General features: G+C 35.0%; 2 protein-coding genes across 2 annotated transcripts in view; both read right to left on the bottom strand.

Moving 5' to 3' along the window:
• Positions 1-17,434, bottom strand: part of LOC107566758 (collagen alpha-1(XXVIII) chain-like) — a 30,776-nt gene extending 13,342 nt beyond the window's left edge. Inside the window, exons 1-14 of the mRNA XM_016252287.1 lie at positions 17,428-17,434; positions 15,652-15,807; positions 13,301-13,875; positions 9,994-10,014; positions 9,593-9,652; positions 7,965-8,018; positions 7,673-7,717; positions 6,431-6,457; positions 6,299-6,343; positions 6,140-6,184; positions 5,091-5,144; positions 1,634-1,702; positions 510-578; positions 339-407 (exon numbers count right to left, since the gene is read on the bottom strand). Of these exons, the coding sequence (XP_016107773.1) occupies positions 339-407; positions 510-578; positions 1,634-1,702; positions 5,091-5,144; positions 6,140-6,184; positions 6,299-6,343; positions 6,431-6,457; positions 7,673-7,717; positions 7,965-8,018; positions 9,593-9,652; positions 9,994-10,014; positions 13,301-13,875; positions 15,652-15,807; positions 17,428-17,434 (1,296 nt within the window). The remainder of the gene's footprint in view (positions 1-338; positions 408-509; positions 579-1,633; positions 1,703-5,090; positions 5,145-6,139; positions 6,185-6,298; positions 6,344-6,430; positions 6,458-7,672; positions 7,718-7,964; positions 8,019-9,592; positions 9,653-9,993; positions 10,015-13,300; positions 13,876-15,651; positions 15,808-17,427) is intronic.
• Positions 17,435-18,441: 1,007 nt separating this feature from the next.
• On the bottom strand, positions 18,442-25,835 carry LOC107566756 (coiled-coil domain-containing protein 89-like). The gene is made up of 5 exons (XM_016252286.1): positions 25,514-25,835; positions 22,234-22,706; positions 20,776-20,906; positions 19,557-19,693; positions 18,442-18,540 (listed from the first exon to the last, which is right to left on the bottom strand). The coding sequence occupies exons 1-5, from the start codon at positions 25,571-25,573 to the stop codon at positions 18,442-18,444; spliced, it is 900 nt and encodes a 299-aa protein (XP_016107772.1). The 5' UTR covers positions 25,574-25,835.
• Positions 25,836-27,405: the final 1,570 nt, after the last annotated feature.

The raw sequence follows: 27,405 nt of genomic DNA, 5'->3' as shown, positions 1-27,405 counted from the left end.
AGTTCTGGCTTTGATGTAGACCTAGTTAGACTGCTAACATTAGACAGATTACAAAGAGTCTTTATAGAAGTCAAAGAAAACGGATCCATTAAATTCTGTCTTGCATCCTCAGGCTGGTAATGCTCAGCTAATTTATCCGGAACATACAATAATTAATAGCCTTGGGTTTTGAAATGAGGATTTACCAGGGAACTTTAAGCCTCTAATGAGGTATTATAAAAAATTACGAGTCTTTAATGCATTTGTAGATCTTCTCAGATTGCCTTTGGCTACTCTCCAAGTAGATTAAAGAGCATAGAGACATCAGTGAGAACATGGCGTTTTTGGGCTAACCTTACCTTTTGACCTGGAAAGCCCTCTCCTGGTGGTCCTTTCTCTCCTAGAACCCCCTGTGGCCCTTGAGGCCCCTGATTTGTTGAAGAAAAGTGAGAAAAAATGTCATTAGTCAAATCTATGGGTGTAAATTCAGTGTGTGTTGAATATTTTAGAATTTCTGCTTCTGTACTTACAGGCAGACCTGGCTCGCCTATGCCATGTGGACCCGGAGGACCTGGTCTCCCCTGAAATCCCATATCTCCCTGCAGACGGATCAAAGACGTGAACAATTCAGGAGAATAAGTGAGAAATACTCCATAGAAAATGACAGCATATCTGAGAATCCACAACCATTACCATCCATGTCATCTAAAAAATGTGCACAATGAAAATCACCTTTTATTCAAACTGAGCAAAAATATGCAATTTGGTGAAGATGCTGATATTTATAAGGCCAAAAAGTCAAATGAAATTCTTATTGCTTGAAATGTAAATGAGATCTTTATAACAGTATAACAGACTACTTGCATAAAATGCATATACTGTAAATATCAGTTTTCACTCTGTCTCCCTATAATATGTCTTTGTAAGATGCTATTTAAACACTTCGTTTTATGATCAAAGCTTTGTAGTTTCAAAACATGTAATGCAATGTAATACAATGATGATGGAGAGACTAGACAACTAGACGTTCCTCAAAAGCTACTTTTTGATACTTTTTTGATATGATTTTTCTAATGAATGATATATGGATAGTTAAGTAAACCTACGTTGCTTCAGTCCAGTAAATGTTACTAACAATATAAAAGCTATTCTTATGCTTAATGTATAAAACACAGCACAGCAAAAGTACACTTTACAATACACTTGTACAATTATACTAAAATGACTTTTACTTGCTAAAAAAGTATTAACCTCAATCGGACAACAGAGGGCATGTTGTAGATTGTGTGTAATGGTTTTAAAGCAAAGTTTTGTTAATGTTGATCATATAGAGGCCTTAATAAATTGTGTAACAAATATGATACAGTAGGCTTTATAGGGTTCATGGTTAAGGTGGCTCACTGACAAAGGAAACAAAAAACATCTTAAACCCGCCTAAGGTGGTTTGCTGGTCTAAGTTGGTCTTAAATCTCAGCCAAGCTGGTGTTATGATGGTTTAGCTGGTCTCTTAGCTGAAAAATGACCAAAACTCAACTAAACACACTAAACCCAGTAAATCAGCTTAGGCATTTTCCCCAGCTTTGAAGTCTTTTTGTTTGTGGCGATTTTGGAGAATTGAAGTGAATTTGCAGTCAAAAAGGTAAATACGGCTGACCTTTGGTCCAGGAAGTCCAATTCCACTGTCGCCCTGAATTCCAGGTGGGCCAGCAGGGCCGCGCTCACCCTGTGATTAATTACAAACAAAAACAACAGATTAGATACATCACATTCATGAGAGAAATCAGGTCTCATGTATGTATTTATTTAAAAGGATAGTTCATCCAAAAATGTTGTCATAATTTATTCACGCTCATGTTGTACCAAACCTGTTTCTCTCGTTTGAAGAATGTTCATTTGTTGTTGGTAGACGCTGACTTCCATGGTATTTTTTTTTCCATACTATGGAAGTCAAAGGCTACCTGCCACCGTTTACCATCATCCTTCCAAATATTGTGCAAAAGAGAAGGAAGACATTCATACAGGAACAACAACGAGAGTGAGTAAATGATATATAAATCATTATATAAATATATATATATCACCTCAGAACTACTAAATGTAGTCTTTGTAATCGGGGAATTAAAGTCGGAACCAGAACTGTTAAATTATTTACGATGCCTGTCCATATTTAGGGTGCATAAGTAGCATTGCACCATCTGTAGAAGTGTTATTATGGATTATGGCCTTGTATTTTGGCCAGAAGTAACAATTTATAGTAAAATCGTGTAAATGATGGATTTGCTTTTTTACAAACCAGCAGCCTTGCACTTCATAAGATGTAAATTGATGGACTGGAGTGGTGTGGATTACTTGTGGATTATTGTGATGTTTTTATCAGCTGTTTGGACTCTCATTCTGACGGCACCCATTCGCTGCAGAGGATCCATTGATGACGTAATGCTACATTTCTCCAAATCGGTTCCCATGAAAAAAAAAACTCATCTACATCTTGGATGGCCTGAGGGGGAGTACATTTTCAACTAATTTAAATTTTTGGGTGAACTATTCCTTTCATTTTCAACCAGAAGTTGAACAATATAGAGATGAACTGTTGTCAGAAAATGCAAAGTACAATCCAATTTAATCAAGTAGGTCAGTGCAAGCAGTCACAAATCTGCTCACATTTACAATATCCCCCTACTGTGCTGCCTTTCCACAGGCTGGAAATTCTCTTCGTTCACGTCACCTGCATGTCTGTGCATGAATTTATACTTTGCACAGCATTTTTCCATCATGCACATTTCTACTGTTATTAGCTTCCAAGACAATAATCTCAGACCACCCATAGTCCATTTGGTGAGCTGACAAGCACTTTCTAGCATCTCACTGGTTGACTTTTAACCTCAGGGAGTAAGGATTATTATTTAAAATAATAATGACTGTTTATTATCACGGTATCATCTATTTTTAGATGATGAAGTACAAAACCATTTGTTTCATGGCGGTCTGTGACACTAGTTTTGTGAACCTGTGCATGTATGAAGATGGATCCCTAATTAGTGAGGACATCTGCAGAGCTGTCTAAACCTCTGAATGCTTCCTGCAGTTAACTTAAACAAGGGGAAACTACTGGCAGAGCAGCAGACCTCTATTAAAGGAAATCCAAAACATGTCAAAACACGTTCATTCATCTTCGTCCCCCTTTTTGAGCATAAGTGCAAGGCATACTTATACTAAACTGGACGCAGTTTGTCAACCCTTTACACTGTAGACATAACCATGGTCTCTTTTGAAAGAAGACACAGAGGACTTGGTCTAACATACAGGATTAGTTCACCTAACAATTCAAATAACGTATTTACTCATCCTCTTTTTTTTTCAATTGGAATCAATGACTCAAAGAATCAAAGAATTGCATCTATTTTCAATATAATAATAGTTCATAGTCAAAGTCGATGTAAAAAAAAAAAACACCATTAAAGAGCCATAAAAATAGTCAATATGACTCGTGCCAAGATTTCTAAAGCCATGCAATAGACCATTGTCAGGGTCATTTTGACGGGAATGAAAACGAGGCTGTTAGGGATACAAGTACTGTGTGTTTCATGTATTGTACTATTGTTTAAGAGCATACTAACTATTCAGCTGACAAAACTTCTTTCTGAAAAATCTCTCAGTATATAAAAACTCCAAAAAACAGTTTTGAGTTATGAGGACCTTGATACAGTGCATGCCATTGTAAAGACTGTAAGTCTGTCCATCACAGATTTGTTTTTATCCATGTAAAAATCAATATGATTAAGGTCTATAGCTTTCTGTATGTAAACAAAGGAAAAGTGTTTTAAAACTTTTAAATATTTGTTGTTACTTCCTTTGTATTCCACAGAAAAATTATAATAATAGCATACGGGTTTAGAACAACATGAGGAGTAAATAATGAAAGAAATTAATTGTTGGATGGACTATTCCTTTAAAATTATAACTAAAACAAGTACACTCTTAAAAATAAAGGTGCTTCACGATGCCATAGAAGAACCTTTTTGTCTAAATGGTTGCATAAAGAACCTATAAAGGGGTCATACGATTTCAATTTTTCCTTTCTGTTTGGAGTGTTACAAGCTCTTGGTCCATAAAGAAGATCTGTAAAGTTGCAAAGACTAAAGTCTCAAATCCAAAGAGATATTCTTCATAAAAGTTAAGAGTCAGCCACGCCTGCCTAAAACGGCTCGTTCTAACACGCCCCCACATATCTACCTCACTATGTGGGAAGATTTGCATAAAGCCTCCCAAATGTTCACGCAAAGAAAGAAGGCGTAACTTTTATTCTCGCTGTAGTATTGTTGCCACCGCCGCCATGTCGTGAAGACGCCGTGTGCATCATTTTGAAAGCGAAACTACTTTGTTTGGTCTTCCAACAGAGGACGATGTTTTTTTAACCTTAAACCGCATAAACACATTTCATTACACCAAATACACAAAATAATGTTCTTTTTAGCAGCATCATATGACCCCTTTAACATCTAAAGAACTGTTCTGTTTCACAAAAGGTTTCTTTGTGGCGAAAGAAGGTTCTTCAGATTATAAAAAGGTAAGAAAGAGTTGGTTCTTTAAAGAACCTTTGACTGAATGCTTCTTTGTGGAACCAAAAATGGTTCTTCTATGGCATCGCTTGAAGAACCTTTTGAAGCACCTTTATTTTTAAGAGTGTAAGAAAATCTCAAATGCATTGTAAACGGATGCATAAAATATTTACATATATCACACTGTCCTTGTCAAGGCCTAGAAACATAATGGAGTGAAATTCCAAAAGTCTGTCTCTATTCTGCACCTCATGTTACCTTCAGAGTGCATCATTTAGTCAGAAATGGACATATATGATAATTCCTTCTAAAGAACTGTGAATGCATCAATATTTCTCATTCATTTTGGCCAGAACGTTCTAATGGATTTTATCTAATGGATATAGCAAACAAACAGGCTTCCAGTGCGTGGGGTTTCTCATGGGCAATAGCATGCAGAATAAGCAACGGCTTCTGGAGTCATGGGAGACAGTGAAACTTTTCCAGGTGTGCGTGTTAAATATAATGAGCTGAAATTTTCAGGATAATGGTTTGTGATTATAAGCCACATACCTTCTTTGCCTGTGGGCCTTCTGGTCCGATGTCACCCTGTGGTCCTGGTAAACCCTGCAGGGGAAACATGAAAGGGTGTGTTACAGTATCTAGCATGAACATTTGAGTCTCTAGGACATTATCTGTAGACACCAAAGCATTATGCTGCTTTACAATACAGTAAAATGTACGTTTAATCGTACGTTGGGGGAAATTCAACATGTGTTTTAACATTTACCTCCTTTGAAATATATTGAAGCCAGTTTCCACCACGGGATAAAAAATTAGGAAACCTTTTTATTTATATTAGTTTTACTTTATATTAGTTTATATCTCACAATTCTGACTTTTTTTCTCGGAATTTGTGTGAGAAAAAAAAAGTCAGAATTGTGAGATATAAACTCCAAATTAATTTGTCACACATTTCTTAGTTTATATATCACAATTCTGAGTTTACATCTGGAAATTCTGTTTTTTTCTTCTCCGAATTGCAAGACAAAAGTCTGAATTGTGAGATATAAACTCAGAATGACTAGAAAAAAGTTCTCATTGTGATATAAAATGTCACCGTTATTACCTTTTATATTTTTTAATCTTGTGTTGGAAACGAGCATTTTTCAAAATAAACTCTCAGATTTAGTTTGAAATAAATTAATGGAATTTTTTAGTTTGAAATACAAACAACTGTCTCAGCTGATCTAAATGCAAGCGGTCAATGCTAAATACAGGTGTAAACGGCTCACTCAAATACATTTGCATATTCAAAAAAGAATGACCACCTATTCACCTGTCAATCAACTACACACTAAAAAAAGAATCTGGTGTAGGATTTACTTTTAAACAATTTACACTCAGAAATTGCTACTACATTTCACAAATAATTTATAACTTTGTAAATAATTTTTGTTGCAACACTTTAAAGGTTAAAGGCTTTAAACAACAGTATGGCTTTAAAAGCCAACAACTGTAAACGGTAAACAATATGATTAAACATTTTACATACGGATATGTTTAAATAAAAAGACATGTTACATTTGAAAATAAATATGAAATAAATGTATCAGACCTACCTGCAGACCTCTGGACCCTTGAGTACCAACTGGACCTTCAGGACCCTATCAGATGGTACAATATAAACAAATGTAGCATTTGAAACGTATACTGTATTACTGTGTTCACAACATATTGGAGGAGTGTGCAGAAACTGAAACTTCTGAAGGGTTACGCACTCGGTCTCCTTTGATTCCCGGAGTGCCACATTCTCCTCTTTCACCCTGTAGATGGTCAGAAAAAATCATAGTCGTGACAGTCTCTTATGCTTCCACGTAAATATATTATGAATAGGTGCAGGGGTTTAGTACCTTCTCTCCTTTGTAGCCTGGTTTCCCCTGGGAACAAAACAGGAAGACTTTATGTATGTATGTATTTATTATTTTTTAGTTTTTTAAGTTTATTCTTGCATATTGGTCAATGATGTGACACTAATCTATTGTCTGGATCTATTAAATTATTTAAAAAAAAAATGCTATTTATACATACAATACATACATACTTGACAACACATTTTAATTTGTGAATTAAGATTAATTTTATTGTTTTTTTTAGGCTTAAAATCTCAAAAATGTCTAGATGGTGTAAAACAATCTTGGACTTTGATTTTTTTTAAATAGTTTGATCTAATCTTAATAACTAACTTAAACTTAATAATTAATGTTACAGTTTTGTTTTGAAATAAAAATGAATTTTGTCCAAATAAAAGTCAGTGTTATGTAATAAAAATGTATCACCAGAAAACCAGAAAACAGGAAATTAAATGGTAATTTTTTTTTTTTTAGATTTAATATTTTTATCTTTAATAATTAGTACAAATTAGTTCACATTTGCAAATAACTGAACTTGAATCATTAATAATATGCACATACATACACACACATTGTATACAGTATATATACACTATAAAGTAGTGTGTGTGTCTGTAAAATAAATGTAAAATAATTATTAGTGCTGTCAAACGATTAATCGCATCCAAAATAAAAGATTTTGTTTACATAATATATGAGTGTGTACTGTGTTTATTTATTATGTATATATAAATACAAACACATGCATGTATATATTTAAGAAAAACATGTTATGTTTATATATTAAATATATTTATATAATAATATAAATGTATATACCTGTACATGTAAATATTTTCAAAATATATACATGCATGTGTTTGTATTTATATATACATAATAAATAAACACAGTACACTTACATAATGTAAACAAAAACATATTTTGGATGTGATTAATCGTTTGAAAGCACTAAATATGTGTATATATATATGTAAATAAACATTTTTGAAAAAAAATTAAATGTTCACAATAATTTAACCTTTTTAAACATTAAAAATCGAAAATTAAGATTAAGCACAATATCTGATTACTATTTTCTTGTTGATTACACCACCTGACATTTTTTAAACCTTTTTTCGGTTTTTTTTTTTTTGTACATACTTCTTTCATTTTACCCAAATATTTTTTCATTCGTTCAGTCATGTAGCACAATATTTGACGAATAAGCAGTGATTTTGTGACCCTGCTTCAGCCCCTCACCTCTGTACCCTCACGACCAGGAAGTCCACTCAAACCAGATTCACCCTAACAAGAGCACAAAACAAGTGATTTTCAGAAATGGTTATAAAATACAGTTTGTTAGTCTTGATTCCTTTACTGTTCATTATGAGAAAGTGTTTGTGAAATCTAAAGAAGAAATAGGAAGTGACAAAAACACAACGATATAACTAACCTTCAGCTTCCTCATTATATTTCCAATTGCATCCACACAAGCAAGCACACGGCAGAGAGAATGACAGATAGACAGCATTAATAAAAACTAAATACTGACCTTTTGACCTTTAGCCCCAGGGCCTCCATCCTCACCTGGGCGACCCTTCTTTCCCTGCAGGGGAAATAGGAGAAAGTGTGAAGCTGTGTCAACTCCACACAAAATGTTTGCTCAATAGAAAAATGAATGACCTGATAGGTTTATTAGACCCATAAAACTAACCAATCGAAATGTAGTGCATGCACTTAAAGGGATAGTCCACCCAAAAATGAAAACCTGTATGCATTTCTTTCTTCAAAAGAAGATACTGTATTTTGAAAAATGTTTGTAATCAAACGGTTTCAGGTCTCATTGACTCATTGAAAATATGGGACCCGAAACTATTCGGTTACCAACATTCTTCAAACTATGTTCCTTCGTGTTCCACAGAAGAAAGAAACTCATATGGGTTCGGAATGACATAAGGGTAAGAAGATTTTTGGATTAACTATCCCTTTAATTTTCATAGAGGACACATAACAACAGTTTGGCAAGTGACTTCAAGGTTTTATTTTATGTTTGTTTATATATTTGTTATTAATATTTTGATTTATCTTTTATTTTTATACTTTCAGCTTTCATTTTAATTTATATAGTTTTAGTTAACATTAACACTGATTTATGGTTCTGAACTACCTACTGTTTGAGGACAAATTGTTCGCCAGAAGTTACCTAAATCTAACAACACCACCTATTAGGAATGTACGTTTTTTTTTCTTTTGCTAAATATTTCGATTAAAAAAAAAGATTTACAATTTTGTGAAGTTAATTGTTTTTTTAACCAGTTCAAATGAAACAATTCTTTAAGATAAATCAAACAGCACTATGAATGAACAAGGACAGTCTCTGAGTTCACTTGACACCTGGTCAGTGCTAAAAGTGCTGGCCAGAGGAGGTTAAACTAATGAGAACAATTACTGAGGCCTGTAATTTATAGTCATGAGAATGTGTGGAATCCCAGAAAGGTGAAAGCACCTGGATAATGATGGTTAGGCGTCTGTCAATAAATAACTGACTCTAACATGATCCGGCCTTCTACACACTTCAGGTCAGCGTTATAAACAGTTAAAAGAGTAATCAGTTTCATATAATTTCATCTCAAGTCAGTCTGAATTTGTTCAGTGCATCTATGTGATCAAACTCAATTCAAAGTGGTAACTTTAAAGACCATGTAATTAGGCAAGTGATACAATGGCATGCGTTTTGTGTCTCAAAAATGCAAGGACAAAATGCTAAATAACTGCACATATATATATATATATATTACTAAGGCCATTAACCCGTCATAGGCAGGTGTGGCAAAACGTTAATTTCGGATCCGTAGGTGTTTGAAAGTCAAGGTTTTCAGCCAAAACATGCAATTACATTCTCTTCACTTTCAACAGTCTGAACATGAAGGAGACTTCGTTTGAGGAATCTTATTTTGTGATTTGCCCAAGGTGGTGCTGACAAAGACGATAATTATCCTGACTTTTACAAAGCAGAGCAGTTTTCCAAAATGTCAGAATCATGCCTGTCTCTTCCCACTGTTGACATTCCTCAAAGGAATCCGTGCCTCTTAGGAATAGAAAAAATGAGAAAAATGCGCCTGTGGGCTCGCGTGGAAACACCGTCCCATGTTGGAGGAAGTTTGAAGTGAAAATACTTACCGCCGGGCCGCTATGTCCTCTCTCACCCTTCTCGCAAGCACACTTCGGGGACAGAGGACACTAAATATAGAGGAAAGAGTGTAAATAAATGGAAAAGTCCGTTTTATTTGCTTTGTTTCAATAAGACAGAAATGGGAAAAACTACTTTCTGGCAGGAAAAAACAGTGTGTATATATACTGTGTATATAAACTAGATACATAATAATTCAGTGTAGAGACTCACATCAGTGAGTCATCTTTCAAATCTGTTTATTTCATTTGCTAATCCGAGTGAACTGGTTCAATAGAATGAATCAGACTTTCTTACTCTACCCAATAAGAATATGGGAGAATAATTAGCTATTCCTCAACACTGCAGTAATGCATATTACCATAAAAGACTTTTAATATTATTTACTTACCCCATCGTTTGCCAGCTGAGCCTGGGTAGAGAGTAACACGAAGAAAATTAGATTCTGTCCCAATTTTAGCTTCTATAATATAATTGCTGCTCTTTGGCAAGCCTTTCATTTGTGTGGTTTGGGTAAACAGTACGAACAGTTAATATCAGGCCATACATTATACAAATCTCCCAGAGCAACAAATGTGATTAAAGGAAACGGTATCATTTAACATGCCTAGTCTTGCTTTCCATTGGAATTATATCAAAGTGTTTCTGTACAAATTAGAAAAATTAAACCCGCAGGATATATATCAGTATAACAGCAGGAATGGCAACAATGATTTATGGAATATATAAACCCAGATGCATGTCAGAAAAGCAACAACAGGACGTGTTTACTCTAGTTATAGTAAATGAAGTGTAGAAAGGCTCATCTTTAGGTGTCAGGGGTCCCAAAACACTAGAAAAACAGCACATCATTATTTTATCTTCTGTGTGTCCAAATACTTATCAAATACAGTGTCAAATGTGGTTAGCTGGTCTTGTCTGCTTTAAACTGGTTTAGCAGGTCTCCCAGCCTGGCCAAATGGCAAGTCCAACCATAAAAACCAGGCCAATTAAGACCAGCAAACTGATTTTACAATTATTCATTTTGATATTCATTTTGAACGATCTCCATATCATTTTTGAAAATCCCAACATGAACTGTTTACTCTGTCAGCGTTTTATACACAGCATAAGAATAACTCTTTTGAATCGGTAATTTGATTCTTAGTGAATCAAACAGCAGAACCAATACACAGCACAACAAATAACTCTTATGAGTCAACTCAGTTCTTTAAATGAATCATTCAAAAAGATTCTTCTTTAAAGGGGTGCTATTATGCTTTTTCACTTTTTCAACTTTAGTTAGTCTGTAATGTTGCTGTTTGAGCATAAAAAAGATCTGCAAATTTACAAAGCTCAAAGTCCACTTCAAAAGGAGATATTTTATTTAACAGAAATCACTTTTCAAAAACTACAACGAATGACTCGTTTGGACTACAACGCATATTTTCCGGGATTTGTGATATCACAAATACAGACGAATGGGACGAGACCTGGTTGAGCTGCACTAGAGAAGGCAACGAGTGTTATCACTATGTCGGAGACATGCTAGCTTTCCCAAGGCAGATGAACTTAGAGTGGTTACAATCATCCGGGTTTAAATCACGCTCAAACTGATTTGATTTTGACGCAATATTTACACTGAAGCTGCAGGCGGCTATGGTAAGGGGCGTGACATTTCCCGACCAGGCGCCGAGTGCTGCCAATCACAACACACACTGGCCCAGCTAACCAATCACAACACACACTGGCCCAGCTGACCAATCACAGCACATTTTGTATTTCAGAAGGCGGGCCTTCATTTGATACAGGAACTATTCGAGCCGTTCATGCCAGACTGGGGAGAGAGATGTTGTAATAATGTAAAATATGTGAAAAATAATGTTTTTCGAATAACCTAGTATGAGAGCCTGTTCTAGTACACCCCCAAAACAAAATCAAGTCTTTGTAAAAGAGCATAATAGGACCCCTTTAAATGAATAATTCAAAAAGATTCAGATGTTTGAATCAGTCTGAGGGATCAGCTGAATGGACCCAATAATAATAATAATAATAATAATGTAAAAGAAGATCAAACAGAAACGGTATATAACAATTAGTCCGTTTTAAAGAATTTTAAGAACTGAGTCATGAGTGTGCATTTGGATTGAATTGACCACATCCTTGAACTAGAACCTTGTTTGGAATTCCAGATGACTCTTTTGAACCAGTTCTTTATAGTGAATCAAAAACATACAGCGCAAACAATACTAATATCCAGAGCAAAAAAAAAAAAGATTCAGCAGTTAGCTACCTTTTGAATCAGTCTAAAATGGACACAATTTTCACGCTTATATTATTAATTGGCTGTGTGAAAATGTATGATACATCAAAAATGTATGATAAATCAAGTCAAATCCTGGAACTAAAATAGAAGCTTGTGAATTGAAATGGAATGAAATCTGGAAATCTGTATAGATGCCCAAACGTGTACACAGAGCTCTACTATGTTAGTTGGCTGCTTCTCTGCTGGAGAAGTGTTATAGTAGCTTTTAACTCTTATAACGCCTTCACTCTTGAACAAGCCCAGACAGAATCAGGAGACTTTTTGCATTTCCTGAACTCATTTTAATGAAAAAATGGTTACACTTTATTTTAAGATGTTCTTGTTACAGTGTACATTTACTTACTATATGGTAGGATTAGGGTTTGGTTTGGGGTTATATGCATAGTTATGCATTAAAGCAATAAGCCCCGTGAAGCCGTGGTTTACAGTGAATTTATTACAGCTAAGGGGCGTTGTTAGGCACAACGCGAAGCTGTTATAAATTCACTGTAAACCACGGCTTCACTGGGCTTATTGCTTTTATAAAATGGTTATTCCATATATACGTAGTAAGGTTTCACAAAATAAAACAGAGCAAATAAAGTGTAATGATATTAATAAAAACATTATTCTTCCGCCAAACAATGTAGTTCCTCAGAAACAGTTGTGGTTCCAACAAAGTGGTTGCCGAGAAACACACAGAAGTAAACAAAGGTTATAGCTGCGTCCCAAATGACGCACTATACACTATGCACTCATACACTATGTACATATGCACTGTGTATGAATTATATAAGGTTATTTTTTCATTTATAATCGGAGTCTGATAGCCCCTCCCCCTTCGTTACGTAATTAAAGCTGCGACAGTTGAGTGCATGAAGTGTCCAACATTCCACACTTCGTTTTTTCGGTTATTTAAGTGCATCATCCGGGTGTATAAAGTGCACTTTTTCTTTTTGGAATTTTCAGTGTGAACGCTCTACTCACACTATTCATACTAAAAAACGTCATAGAATAGTGCATAAGTACGCAATTTGGGACGCACGTTATGTTTGTAGAGTAATTTACAACAGCTTTGAACTTGGCTCAACCAATCAGAATCAAGGACCGGAACTCTCCGTTTTATCAAATGTATTGTTATAATAGAAAGTACAATGTAACATGTGTAACAAGGACACCTTAAAATAAAGTGTTACCAAAAAAAAATCTGGATTTAAACATGGTAAACAGTAATCAATGAAGCTGAATATGCCCTTATTGGTAGCTGAGGCCAAAATAATCAACACAGATATACTCAAGTTGCTGGAATGAGTATAATTTGAGCAGTTCTAAGAAATTTGTGAAGAATTTTGTGTGGACCTGCCTATGCATACAGTATGAGAACAGAATGAGTGATTGGCGAAACCATACTTACAATCTGAATTATGACTTTTTCCATGACGTTCGTGTCCTGTAGATTATAGAGGAATTTGGTGGCCGGCGTACTGGCCAGCAGTCTCAGGTTTGCTGTGTTGGCAGGTTCATTGGCGCTACGGGTGATGCCAATTGTGAAGACCTTCACGCCCTGGTTCTTTGCGTCAGCCATAGCAGAGAAGATATCAGGGTTTCTGGGATGAAAAGTCCCATCTGTGAGGAGCAGGGCGATCTTGATGCTTTCAGGGCTCGATTCTTCCAGAAATATCTTGGTCATGTTGGTGATGGCGTAGGTGGTGTAAGTGCCGTGGCCGATGTAGGCCATCGGCGCGATGCTGCTCTTGAAGTTCTCCGAGCCTTTCCACTGTTGGAGGGTCTGCTCGATAATGACGTGGCTGCTGTACTGAAGCAGGGCCGCTCTCCAGCTGAGTTTGCGAGCTGTGTCCAAACGGATGCTCTGGAGGCCTTCTATAATGTCCATAGTGAACTGTTTCTCCTGCTGGTGGTTGTCCTTGGCCGTCTCAGAGCTGTCCAGCAGGAAGGCCAACTCTAGACCGCAGTCCTCGTCCAAGATGGCTGAGGCCACAGCATGGGGAAAAAAGGGAAGGAGCAGTGTCAAAGAAAGATTCAACTATTATACAGTTGGGTAAATTCAGAATGACTCCTTTTTATTTTGATTGGATAGGCAGGAATTTACGCGAAGAAATTGCAACACAGTCAAACAACAAAGGAAATTCCTTAGTCCACCATATGTTTTGTGACAAAACATGAATAAATACATGATTCATTTTGACTAATTATTCCCTGATATGTAGAATATGATTCAGCATATTTCTCTGTACTAAGTTTAATATTGTCATTAAGTAACACAGCTATCAACACCACAAAATGGCCAACACTTTGTTTTCAGATTAAAAAAAAATATATATATATAAAAATGTTATATATTTAATAAATATATACTATTTTATAAAATATTGTGTAAATTATATGTTACATATATTGAGTAAATTACATAAATAGATATGTAATATTTCATAATATATTGAGTAAATTAGACCATTGTGGGAAATTAAGTGTTTTATAAAGTGAAAGTCAAATTATAATATACATTTTTTTAAATAAAATATATTAGTCAATAATAAAATAATGTGTGTGTGGGTGTTTGTGTTATCGGAAATATCTAATATGTTGTGCGTAAGATAACATTCATAATGCATATTAAGAAAAATAAATATTTTACAAAATATTGAATAAATTAGATATATTATATATACTGAGAAAATTTGATAAATTAGATACATAATATTTTAAGTAAATTACATTATATAATTACATAAATATACATATTGAGTAAATTGGATAAATTATAACTTTTTGTCAAATAAATTAGATCATTGTTCATAATGAACTGATCTATAAAATAAAAGTTAATTTATTTAAAAACAATCAAAAAGTAGACTGACTGCAGCAATCTGCATTTCTTTACGTCATTCCATTTTTCATGCTTCATTAAATTCAAATTCCAGTTTTGCATCCTTATACAACTTCAATAAAATTGGGAATTTAAAAGGCAAATTCACTTCTGAATAGTGCTCAGCCCTGCCATTTATCTAGCTATTTGTCTTTTTTTTCTGAAAAAGTTACATTATTCCACAATGTTTCAGAAAATGTCAATGTCGTCTTAAAAAAAGAAAAAAGAAAAAACACTAATCCTCCAAGTCTCCTAATGATCTTTTTTGGACTCATGAAGCAATGCAATCTGTCATCTGATCTTACTTTCAACACAGCAGCTCATCAGTCTTCATGTCACCAGTGACAAGACATGGCCTACCGGCTCTTATACAGGTATGAATAAATCATGTTCATGTTAGGAGAACTGAACGCCTCAGGGCTCCAAAATCACTACATCCAGACACATCCTCCTCCTAGACGGCCTTTAAATATGCTGCTAGTATGACTAGTATGTCCTAACATGACATTGCATGTTTTAAGGCATAAAACTAGCTTTATGTTTCTTAGACAGTATGAGATGCACTGATGGTGAGTTTATAGCTCATACATAGTAAAGAAGAGAAACAAATATCCTTATTACTGTGTCAAGAACAACCACATTTATGGGTAAAGTCAACATCAAATGCATTTGCAACCCATTTTAGCTTCATAATGTGACACAACTGAGTGAAACAAGACATTCAATAAGAAAACATGTAGGACAGGACTTGATTTGAAACGTTGACAATTGATTGGATCATTACAAATCAACAATATCCACAACAGACCATCTATATCATTTATTTACTCTACTAAAACAATGCATGCATACTGTCACAAAACAAAGAGATGCCTCACCTTGACCGTTGTGTTTCTGCAGAACGGCTGCTGTCTGTCCTCTAGTCTTAACTCTTGTTGGTCCAGTTTTTTCCTCATAGAAATCCTGAGCCCAAACGCTCAGCAAAACAAAACACAATACAGACCAACTCAACGTATGAGCCATGACTGCCACTCCTGCAAAAATCATAATATATTAGTATATTAATAGAAGCTTGAAAAGAACATGTCCAGATCACAATTTACCCCAAAATCAAAAGAGGAAAATAACATTTTGCGTGAGGGGAATTAAGCTTATTTCAAGGCCATTGATTGTTATTTTCTTTATTTTATTACATTACAAAACCATTTATAATACACATTTAAAAAAAAAATTGCAGCAATGCTTAAATGTCACAAAAATAATGTCACTTGCAATGCAAAAAAAAATGTTCTCTCATTTTCTTTATGCAAAACACATTTTCTTTCTCTGCAAGATCCCGTTTCATGCCAAAATCAAAAGACAAAAATTAAACATTAGAGAAATATTTTCACAAAGAGAATTAAGCTTAGTTCAAGGCCATTGATTGTATAAATAAAATGGCAATACAAAATTTGGCAAGTCAAAAAATGTCCTCAAAATATTATATAATGATTTTCATTAGTGTGAAAAATATGGAAAAATACATTGAATTAAGTATTTATACAACATAAAAGTATTTGTTGCATTATTTCCTTTAGTTGAATACATTACAAAACATTTATAATAATGCAAATGTAAAAATTGGTAAAGAAAGCATGCTTAAATGACACGAAAATGTCACATGCAATACAAAAATGTATTTATTCTCATTTTCTTGATGCAAAACATTTTTTTTCTCTGCAAGATCACATTTCATGCCAAAATCAAAAGACAAAAATTAAACGTTATATTTTTCACGAAGAGAATTAAGCTTAGTTCAAGGCCATTGATTGTATAAATAAAATGGCAATATGAAATTTGCCAAGTCAAAAATGTCCTCAAAATATTATATAATCATGTTTATTAGTGTGAAAAAATATGGGGGAAAAAATACATTGACTTTTTTCCAAAAACGTATTTACAGGACATGAAAGTATTTGTTGCATTATTTCCTTTAGGTGAATACATTACAAAACATTTATAATAATGCAAATGTAAAAATTGGTAAAGAAAGCATGCTTAAATGACACGAAAATGTCACATGCAATACAAAAATGTATTTATTCTCATTTTCTTGATGCAAAACATTTTTTTTCTCTGCAAGATCACATTTCCTGCCAAAATCAAAAGACAAAAATTAAACGTTATATTTTTCACGAAGAGAATTAAGCTCAAGGCCATTGATTGTATAAATAAAATGGCAATATGAAATTTGCCAAGTCAAAAATGTCCTCAAAATATTATATAATCATTTTTATTAGTGTGAAAAAATATGGGGGAAAAAATACATTGACTTTTTTCCAAAAACGTATTTACAGGACATGAAAGTATTTGTTGCATTATTTCCTTTAGGTGAATACATTACAAAACATTTATAATAATGCAAATGTAAAAATTGGTAAAGAAAGCATGCTTAAATGACATGAAAATGTCACGTGCAATACAAAAAGATAATTTATTCTCATTTTCTTTATGCAAAACACATTTTCTTATTTTTTTTGTGAATGCATTTTTTTCCTCAAACATGAATCGATAAACGATTAACAATTTCCAAGGGCACATAAAACCTTTAACACTGATATTATTTTTTATACAAACCTGCTTGGCGTGTACTATACATTATAGTAGTATATTACCTTCCATAGAGACTTAATTACCCGACTAAAAATGCAAAGCTCAAAGACAGCAATAAAAGAAAGGCTCATATTTTTTATTAGATGTTGAAAAGTGACTCACCTTTGGCAGCAATGCCTCTTGCCACAAGCGAGCAGCGCAGGTGTGCAGCTCAGTGTTCCTCAGGTGATGTGAGAGTGAGTGAAGCAGACTCTGAAGTGAGTCAACAGAAGTAGACGGCGTCCTCAGGCTGTGTCACAGCCCATTTCCCTCCCACTTTTAAGGGGAGGAGGACCCACCGAACTCTTTTCTGCATGTCTCCCCTCAAGAGTGAATCTAAAAGCGTACTGCAATAAGCACTATGCACCTTTTCCAATTATTTCATTTGACAAAAAATCCGTATTTAGGCCTAAATGCAAGATTTGTGTATTTGTATTGCACTTAAAATTTCCTTCCACTTGGGACAGTTTTAAAATAATATGATGCATGTTTGTCAGTCCTACATAAATGAAACAGATTTCTATAAAAACGGAATGTTTTAAATGCGTAGTAACCAGGTTTATTTATTTGTCATCAATGACAATCATTTTGTTTCTATTTCATACATTCAAAATTCATTGCTTATTCCACATATGGATTACTTTTATGATTTCCTCCTCCAAGATTTGAGTTTGACACCCCTGGTTTATTGCAAAGGAATAGTTCGTTCAAATTTACCCTTATGCCATTCTGACTATATATTATGTTCTTTCTACCTTTATACCTAAAGAAGACTGCCTTTATCATACTTTTATGGTGCTTTCTTGAGCCTGACAGTGTTATTCAATATGTACTTTCCTCAAATGGAAAAAGAAGCATTCTGCCTAACATCAAATTTTATGTTTCATGGAAGGAAAAAATAAAAAATTACATGGTTGGAATGACTTGAAGCTGCGTCAATGATAATGAAAGTTTCACTTTTGGGTGAACTATTCCTTTAATAAACACGGCATGTGTTATCCATACAAAAAGTCTAGTGTTTATGTACAAAAGTCTTTTTACGTGTTTTGAGATTCATACCTGTTTTCTGCATCTTGTCTGCCGTTTTCCGCTTCCTGCCTTTTCCGCTCCAGCTCCTGAATTTCAGCTTGCTTGTCCTTTAACACAATGAAATGAAATCATTATAACTCCATCTGAAAACAAACAGTAATGTAACTGATAATTAATATTAAAGTGCCCCTATTATGGATTTTTGAAAATTACCTTTCATGCAGTGTGTAACAGAGCTCTAAGTGAATGAAAACATCCTGCAAAGTTTTAAATCTGAAAGTGCACCGTGTATAAAGTTATTGTCTCTCAAAAGAAAGAGTCGACTCTGAATCATTGAAACGAGTCATTTTAAAAATGAATCCCAAGCCGTTTCATGTTGACGTCAACATTAAATATTAGCATGTTGGTCTTTTTGCGTTGGTCTGAATGAAATGCAAATTCATTCTTTGCCACAAGGTGCCACTTTTGGAGTGGTAAAAACAGCTGTTTCCCTGGTAACGCTGTACACAAAGCAGTACTGCGCTCACAAACGCAGCTTTTATTATGAAATGGAAATGGAATTGACCAATCGGACCAATCACCGCAGATTAGCGTCACGCAAAGGAGGGGTTTGGAAAAATGAATCGCTGAGCAAATCGTTTGGGAGTCGTTGAGCAAGTAAGGTAAAAAATAAATGCATATTATAAGACAATGAAAGTGTTTTTTGACCTTGCATGCATGTCATCCTGTTGTTGGGGACTCCCAAAACCAAAATATGAACCTTTAATAACCCATAATAGGGGCACTTTAAATCTAGGCTGACCATAAATCCTCTTTTTTCCAGAAGTGTCATGGCCGGGATACTTCATATTTGCTGAAGGTAATGACTAAAAAAGTAGTTTGACCAATAGCGTGCAGGCATTGTGCATAATCGACCAATCGTCGCATGCGAGAAGGTGGGACCTACACAGAATGGTCAAACCAATGCAAATATGCGTACATATAACGGATTGCAGAGAGCATCTCAGTAGGCAAACAAAGCCAAAACCCTGACATTTCATGCAATCAAAAATTCTATACATGTCCAGGAAAAGAGGTCGTATGGTCACTCTAGTGAATTCTGAACATTTGTTTCATTGCTTACCAGTATCATTTTCCCACGCTGCATTGAGAGATCAACAAGCTCATCCTTTTCCTTCATGAGTTTCTCCAGTCTCTCTTGAGTGTCTGTCTCTCTCATTGATTCTTTTTCCTGAGTTTGTCTTAGTTTGAGATCCAACTCTGTTGGAAAGAAATGTATGAGCTGTTTAACGGTGTACCAGGACAACTACACAAATTTACATAAAAATACTTTACCTTTTTTTTTTATCTAGTTGTCAAGGCAAAGCCTCAATTAAAGTTATTTTAGCTTGATGTATTAATATAACTAAAACTGAAAAAAAATTTAATAAAAAAAACTATATAGACATTAAAAAAATGCAAAAAACACAACTAAATTACTAACTAAATTACTCAACTAAAATTGAATTTAAAATGGAAAATATAAAAATAATCACTATAATATGTGACCCTGGACCACAAAACCAGTCATAAGGATCATTTTATTTAAATTGAGATTTATACACCATCTCAAAGAAAATCTGGAATCTGAGGGTGCAAAAAAATCTAAATATTGAGAAAATCGCCTTTAAAGTTGTCCAAATGAAGTTCTTAGCAATGCATATTACTAATCAAAAATTAAGTTTTGATATATTTACAGTAGGAAATTTACAAAATATCTTCATGGAACATTATCTTTACTTAATATCCAAATGATTTTTGGCATAAAAGAAAATTCAATAATTTTGACTCATACAATGTATTTTTGGCTATTGCTACAAATATACCCCAGCGACTTAAGACTGGTTTTGTGCTCCAGGGTCACATAGTATCTCAGTAATACTAAAATAATATGGAACCCAACACAGTATCAAGTGTTTAGCTTACAAAAGTGAACTAAATTGTTCTTAAAATCAAGCATTAAAATGAATTCATTGGTTTATTAGATAAATTTAAACCAAAACACTGTAGAGTTTGATTGAATGTACATCAAAAACAAAAATGTTCTCATGTTTTCTCTTTGAAACGAAGCTATTTTAGTATTTAAGAAGCGAATTATTTTGCTATACTAAGGTGCACCATACTTTTGCATTTTAATATTTGCATTTATTGTTGTTTTTCCACAATCCTAACTGAGAAACACCATTTTAAATGTCATTTAACTTGATCTACAGTTATGTATTTAACAAAACTACGATCAAGTTTCTTATTTGAAGAATAGTTTCTTATTATTCTTTGGTTTCGGTCAAATTTCGAATACATACCTGCACACATCTCGACAGCATTCTTCAGCTGTTTTTGTGTGTCGCTCAGTTCGTTCTTCAAAGACGCCTCTTTGATCTGATGGAGGTTGATCAGTTCTTTCAGTTTAATCTGGAAACCGGTTGTTTTCTCCCTGTTGGGATCATAAAGATATCGGCAAATACTCACTGTCCTTATTTCACTAAAGGACATCAAGTTCATTCAGTTCTGGAAGTATATTTCCCATTCATGTTTTCCATATGTATTTTTAAAAAATCAATCAATAAATTGTTCTAATTGTTCAAGAGTTCATGAAAACTTAACAAAGGTGGGTCTCTCTTCAGCATTATGAATTCTATGTTAGTGTAGTTTTTAGCAGAAACATGTCAATTTTGGCTATTTGTTTAAGTGGTGTTCTTAAAGGGGTCATATGATGCGATTTCAATTTTTCCTCTCTCTTTGGAGTGTTACAAGCTCTTGGTGCATAAAGAAGATCTGTAAAGTTGCAAAGACTAAAGTCTCAAATCCAAAGAGATATTCTTTATAAAAGTTCAGAGTCAGCCACGCCTACCTAAAACGGCTCATTCTAACACGCCCCCACATATCTACCTCACTATGTGGGAAGATTTGCATAACGCCGCCCAAATGTTCACGCAAAGAAAGAAGGCGTAACTTTTATTCTCGCTGTAGTATTGTTGTTGCCGCTGCCGTCATGTCGTGAAGACGCTGTGTGCTTCGTTGTGAAAGCGAAACTACTTTGTTTGGTCTTCCAAAAGAGGACGATATCTGCTTCGTCATGCCTAGAGCTGATCCGTGCTGGTCGCTGAGGGAATACATCAACTTAGTGCTGTGGATCACCGGATCGGCTTTCACCTATGAGGCGCCGGGCTGGACAAAAGTGAAGCGACCGCGGAGAGAGAGAGAGAGAGAGCGACAGTTCGCGAGAGAGGCCGAGTGCGTCCGAGAGAGCGAGAGTGCACGAGAGAATGCAGACAGGGTTTTATGTTTACGCGACGCGATGCAACGCAACGCGTAAAAAGACAGTATAAGTCATTATAATCAGTAATTATGTCCCCACTGGATGCAACAAATGCCTCATTTATAATGGGTTTTAGTGTTTTTGTCTCATTGCTCCGGCCGGACACGGCATCAACAGTATGGTAGGGGCGTAACATTTCTGTCACACGCTTGAGGAATTCGGCCAATCACAACGCACTGGATAGCTGGCCAATCACAGCACTCCTCGCTTTTCAGACCGATGAGCTTTGTAAAAATCGACGCGTTTCAGAAAGGCGGGGCATAGAGGAGAAACAAAAATGTACAGTATGTGGAAAATAATGTGTTTTTTGAACCTTAAACCGCATAAACACATTTCATTACACCAAATACACAAAATAGTGTTCTTTTTAGCAGCATCATATGACCCCTTTAAGTGAAATTTTTACTTCCAGAACAGACTGAAACCGAGAACCGTTCCTTACTGATACTCTGTTTCTAGTATCTTATGTTGCTCTGCCAATTCCTTGAGCTCTCGAGTCAGTTTGAGGATGGTCTTCTCTTTTTCTTGCACTTCCTGACTGAAAAGCGTTTCATTTTCCTTCCCGAGTCTCTCGTTCTCTTTCTCCAGCTTGGCATTCTGGCTCTTGTACTCGTTCTTGAAGTTGATCAGCTCTCGGTGGTTGGAGGCCAGGTGCATGAATCTCTGCTCCAGCAGTTCGGATTTCTTCCTCTCGTTCTCCAGCTCCAGCTGCACATTGGCTCTCAGGTTCTCCAGCTCTGCGTTGATCTTCTCCAGAGCCTGACAGCGCAGAAGCATCTCGTCTGCTCTCTGTTTCAGGATGCAGATGAGAGTTGACTGCTCGTCAATTCTTGATCGCAGCACGTCTGCTTCTGTCCTCTCTACCTGGGAGAGACTTCGGAGCTTTTCCAGGGCTTGGTGCACATCGTCCATATCCTTATAGGAAGGATTAAGATCTGGGGTTAAACTTGTGCTAATACGATTTCATTTCAGTCAGTCATTATATTCAACAACAAAAGTGATTTCTGCTTTGAAATGGTCTAAGAAGCATTGGCTTTAGATGTTTTTTTTTAAAGTCAAATACTGATATTTAGAGAAAAGTTTGCCCGATAGATGATTCAATTTCCAATATAATATAATTAAACGAAAAGTTCTTCCAAAAGATGAACATTTGCTGAAAATACTCACCCTCAGGCCATCCAAAATGATGAGTTTGTTTCTTCATCAGAATAGATTTGGGGAAATGTAGCGTTACATCACTTGCTTTCCTTGTAAACAGTGCTTGATCTGTGTATATTTCTCTCCTGATTCAGACAATCAGAATTTTTCACCGGAGAAGCAATATTGTGGATACAGGATTCGTATTTTAGCCATAAGCGGTGGTGTTACGATAAATTAAAAGCATCTTAATAATGGATTTGTTTTTTACAAACACAACGTTTTGCTTCACTAGACGTTAACTGATGGACTGGACTGATGTGGATTGCTTGTGGATTATTGTGATGTTTTTATCAGCTGTTTGGACTCTCATTCTGACGGCACCCATTCACTGCAAAGGATCCATTGGTGAGCAAGTGATGTAATGCTGCCTTTCTCCAAATCTGTTCAGATGAAGAAACAAACTCATTTGCATTCGGATGGCCTAAGGATGAGAACATTTCCAGCCAGTTTTCATCTTTGGGTGAATTATTTCTTTAATTAGTCATAGCATGTAATTTAACTTACATGAAATAACATTTTTTATTACAACAATTACTCAAAATTCACTCAAAAATATTTGAAAATTATTTGAATATTTGTGCACTGACAAAGCTGTTGGCAGAATGACTTTAAATGGCCAAATATTGCAGATTAATCCGCCTGGATGATAAGTCTATCACTCACTCTTATAATAAAAAAAAGCGCTGCAATTTATAGTGCAAATGTGATGAACTGAAAAGCCAACAGCAAAAAAACAACAACTTTGTCTTAAAGTTTTAAATTACAATAATTTTTCTCAATCCTCCAAACAAAAACTTTAATATCATCATATTGTGAAATAGTGAAGATGAACAAACTGTAATGGGCAGGTAATGTACTAAACATTTAAATAATCTAATGACTGGTTGTGTGAAAATGGCAGAAATGTTTCCCTGTGTAATAAAACATCCAGGTATTCGCATGGATTTTAATGAAAAGCCTTTAAAACTACATTTTATACAGTGTAATATGCTTTTAAAAAATGTAGTGTATATAGAATGCATGCCATATTTTGAATACAGAAACAGAGAGAAACAGTACTTAATAACCTTAGTGTATATTAAAGGATGCACACTTCTTGTATAATAACGTATCTGTTTTTACAGAGCACGAATCAGCTGTAGAATTACAGACGTGACTGCAGGTTTTTCATGGATGTATTTTCAGGTACAATCAGGCAAAAGGGAAAATGGGGCTTTACCATTTCAGTCACATTCACCTGTTCACATCATTTTGTTATAGCTTTGTTGAATCATTTGTTTCTTGGTTTAGTTATGGATACAGCTCTATGTTGATTTGAAAATCATGCATATTATTCTGAGGTTTGTCTTTTTGCTGTTTAATACCTTCTATGCTTAAGGTAGAGTCAGGTCTATATACTGTTTGTATAATCTATGTTTGGGAGAGTTCTCTCTCTCTCTCTCTCTCTTTAATGTTATTCTTTGACAGTAATTGTTAATCAGGGGTAGAGCTTCTATTATATTTGAGAGGCATTATAATCAGGTATTTTTGCACGTTTTCATGGATTTTCCCATTTCTTCATGTTTGTTTATTTGCAAAACCTCTTGATAGCTGCACTCTTTCTCCTTTCTTTTCCCATTTTTAAAATAAATAAATAAATAAATAAATAAAATTCCCTCCTTTTTTGCACTGCTTGTGACCCGGGTTTATAGGCTGCTCTATTAAACAAATGAACGCAATGAAACCACACTGGGATACACAAGCCAAGCAAGAATCTATTATATTACGCTGGCCGATTTGAAATGATCTGTGTTTTCAGAACTAGAGTATTTGTTGGGGCAAGTTGTCACATATTTTAAATACATAAATATTATTAATATAAATGTATACTGCGTACTAACTGTAATATTTGTAACCAAAAACAATGGTTAATTATTTTTGCAAGTGACAAGTTTGCTGTTTATGCCCATTGTGACAACTTACCCCATTCAGTGTGACGCCACTGAGGCATGTTATGACAAAAAACTGGACATGTGTTATATGAACTGTATTGTTTATTTTTATTTTCTTAAGCAGTATCGGTGGAAATGTTCAAGGTGTTTGTCAACGAAACTGAATTGGAAGAAGTAACATAAATTCCTTGAAAATAGTAGCTAAAAAATATATATTTTTTTAAATGTGACAACAAGCCCCGGTATGTTTACACTAGTGGGTGATTATTGGTTTTAAAGCTCACAAACTGCAAGTAGAGTATCACGCCTCAGGTATTTAATTTTTTTTAATTAAATTAATTACAATTTTTAATTCAATCTAAAAATTAAGCAAATCTATGTTTCGGGAGAAAAAGGTTTTTTTTTTTTTTTTTTTTTTTTTTTTGTAATGCGCCACCAGTTGCTTTGTTATTTTTTTGGGGGCGCATTATGCGTTTCAAATCACGATTTTATCACAAATGCATAATCAAAACAGTCGCTGGTTGATGGACAGAGATCATGCGTGTCAGTTGCAGAAATGGGCGTAAACTATTTTGTATGAACATCACGTACCTGTTTAGTGTCTTTGATCATCGTTTTTAGGTCTATTGGGGTTTTCTGAGGAGATGTCATGCTGAAGCTTTCAAGGCTATGTTTTTGCAGAAGGAAATCCTGAGGTTTCTTCACAAAGGCAGCGCAGTGATCCTACGGCTTGTGGCTATTCAAAGCTTCCCCGGTTGCCCCTAGCAACAGCGAATCCAGTCGCGATTATTTCGCCTATTTTTCCCTTTTGATAGCCTGCATTTGAGAACGTGATTCAGCGTTTTAAAAATCGACTCACATTTATAACACGTCCTGTTGATCTAGATAGGTCTGTTTTGTGTTTCCCCCTCAGGTTAAGCAGATTGGGCTGAAAAAGCAGGTGTAGTGCTCGAGTTCCACCACTAGATGTCGCCACGACTCCTCTTTGGTTTATACCGGTTCGAAAGGCGCAGACTTGTTTCTATACATTTGCATTAGGTTGATCTGAAGAGTAAAGAATTGATTTGATTAACATTAAGTTATAACACCTACAGCTGTAGCTCTGTTGGAAAAAAAAAAAAATCAACAGACTGTTTAGAGCCAGTCAGACTGAGAAGCCAGCCAAAATCTTAGGCTGGTTTAAATATTTTTTATTTTTTTTAGTGGGAGCTCTTAAATTATAAATTGAGGATCACATTAAAAGTCTCGGACATAAAAGGGTCACTTTAACACACATCAGATTTTAGTTTGGGCCCAAAAGGTTCACTTATTAGCTAAGCATGGGATCTTTGACTTGCCTGCGTGACTCCTTATAGAAACTCACTGACCTTAAAGGGATAGTTCACCCAAAAATGACAATTCTGTCATCATTTACTCACCCTCATGTCGTTCCAAACCTGTACGAGTTGCTTTCTTATGTTGAACACAAAAGAAGATATGTATCAAAAAGTTGGTGGTTGCCATTGACTTCCATAGTATTGTTTCTCCTACTATAGAAGTCAGTGGCAACCACTAACTGTTTGATTACCAGCATTCTTCAAAATATCTTCTTTTGTGTTCAACACAAGAAAGCAACTCGTACAGGTTTGGAACGACATGAGAGTGAGTAAATGATGACAGAATTGTCATTTCTGGGTGAACTATCCCTTTAAGTAACGCATTTAAAACCGTGTTTTGCATTATTTGACTCTTGGAAGACTTGAACTTGTGCTCAGTCTTGAGAATCAGACACAGTTGTGCGTTACTACCAATAATCATTTAAAATAATAAGCATCATATTTTTGCTAATAGCTCAAATATTGACTCGAGCGTGCACACTTTGAAGCTTCATAATGTAGTTTCACAACAGACTATAAAAACCACAGTCAAGTTGTCGTTATTGAATTAGCCTGGTGTTGTAATACATAGACGCACAAATTAAAAAGTTAACATGTTCCAATTAATTAAAGCAAACTAATTTGTTAAAAGAAGTGGTTGAAATGTTTTTTGTATGTCTGCTGCCAGTAGTGGCTCGTAGCTGCGTTTTGGAGCAGAGTTGGTTAACTGGTTTAAACTGGTCATTAACTGAAAGCTGTTATTAGGTGACTGATCACCAGTCTGACCGCCTTAAACTGGTAGGACAATGATGTACACTTTGCTGACACAATATCGTTTAAAATTTAGTACTGTCTGCTGACTCTAGGATAAATGGCCACTTCTCTTAATTGTTCAATCAAACACAAGTTTAAATTGGAAACTTGAATTTGCTGCCCTAAACGTGAAGTAAAATAGCCAAAAGCTACAGACTGCAGTGCATTACTGATGAAGAGGTTGGTTTTGATGTTAAGGCATAACGATGAACATTTTTACAGTTTTTTTTTCCTCCAACATTTTTACATTTTAAGATGAAAAATGAGAATAAAATGGGAGAATAAAACAGATTATTGCAGTACGTTTTACAAGAT

The sequence above is a fragment of the Sinocyclocheilus grahami genome, unplaced genomic scaffold (assembly GCF_001515645.1).
Source record: "Sinocyclocheilus grahami isolate Dianchi unplaced genomic scaffold, SAMN03320097.WGS_v1.1 scaffold1099.1, whole genome shotgun sequence".
NCBI lineage: Eukaryota > Metazoa > Chordata > Actinopteri > Cypriniformes > Cyprinidae > Sinocyclocheilus > Sinocyclocheilus grahami.
The sequence above is the reverse complement of the archived record's forward strand: the minus strand, read 5'-3'. Positions and strand labels throughout refer to the sequence as shown.

Coding starts and splice junctions, on each gene's coding strand:
- LOC107566756 (XM_016252286.1), bottom strand. CDS start 25,573: ATGACATCTCCTCAGAAAACCCCAATAGACCTAAAAACGATGATCAAA. Junction 20,907..22,233: donor ATACTAGAAACAGAGTATCA/GTAAGGAACGGT, acceptor TGATCCCAACAG/GGAGAAAACAACCGGTTTCC. Junction 19,694..20,775: donor TGCTGTCGAGATGTGTGCAG/GTATGTATTCGA, acceptor TCTTTCCAACAG/AGTTGGATCTCAAACTAAGA.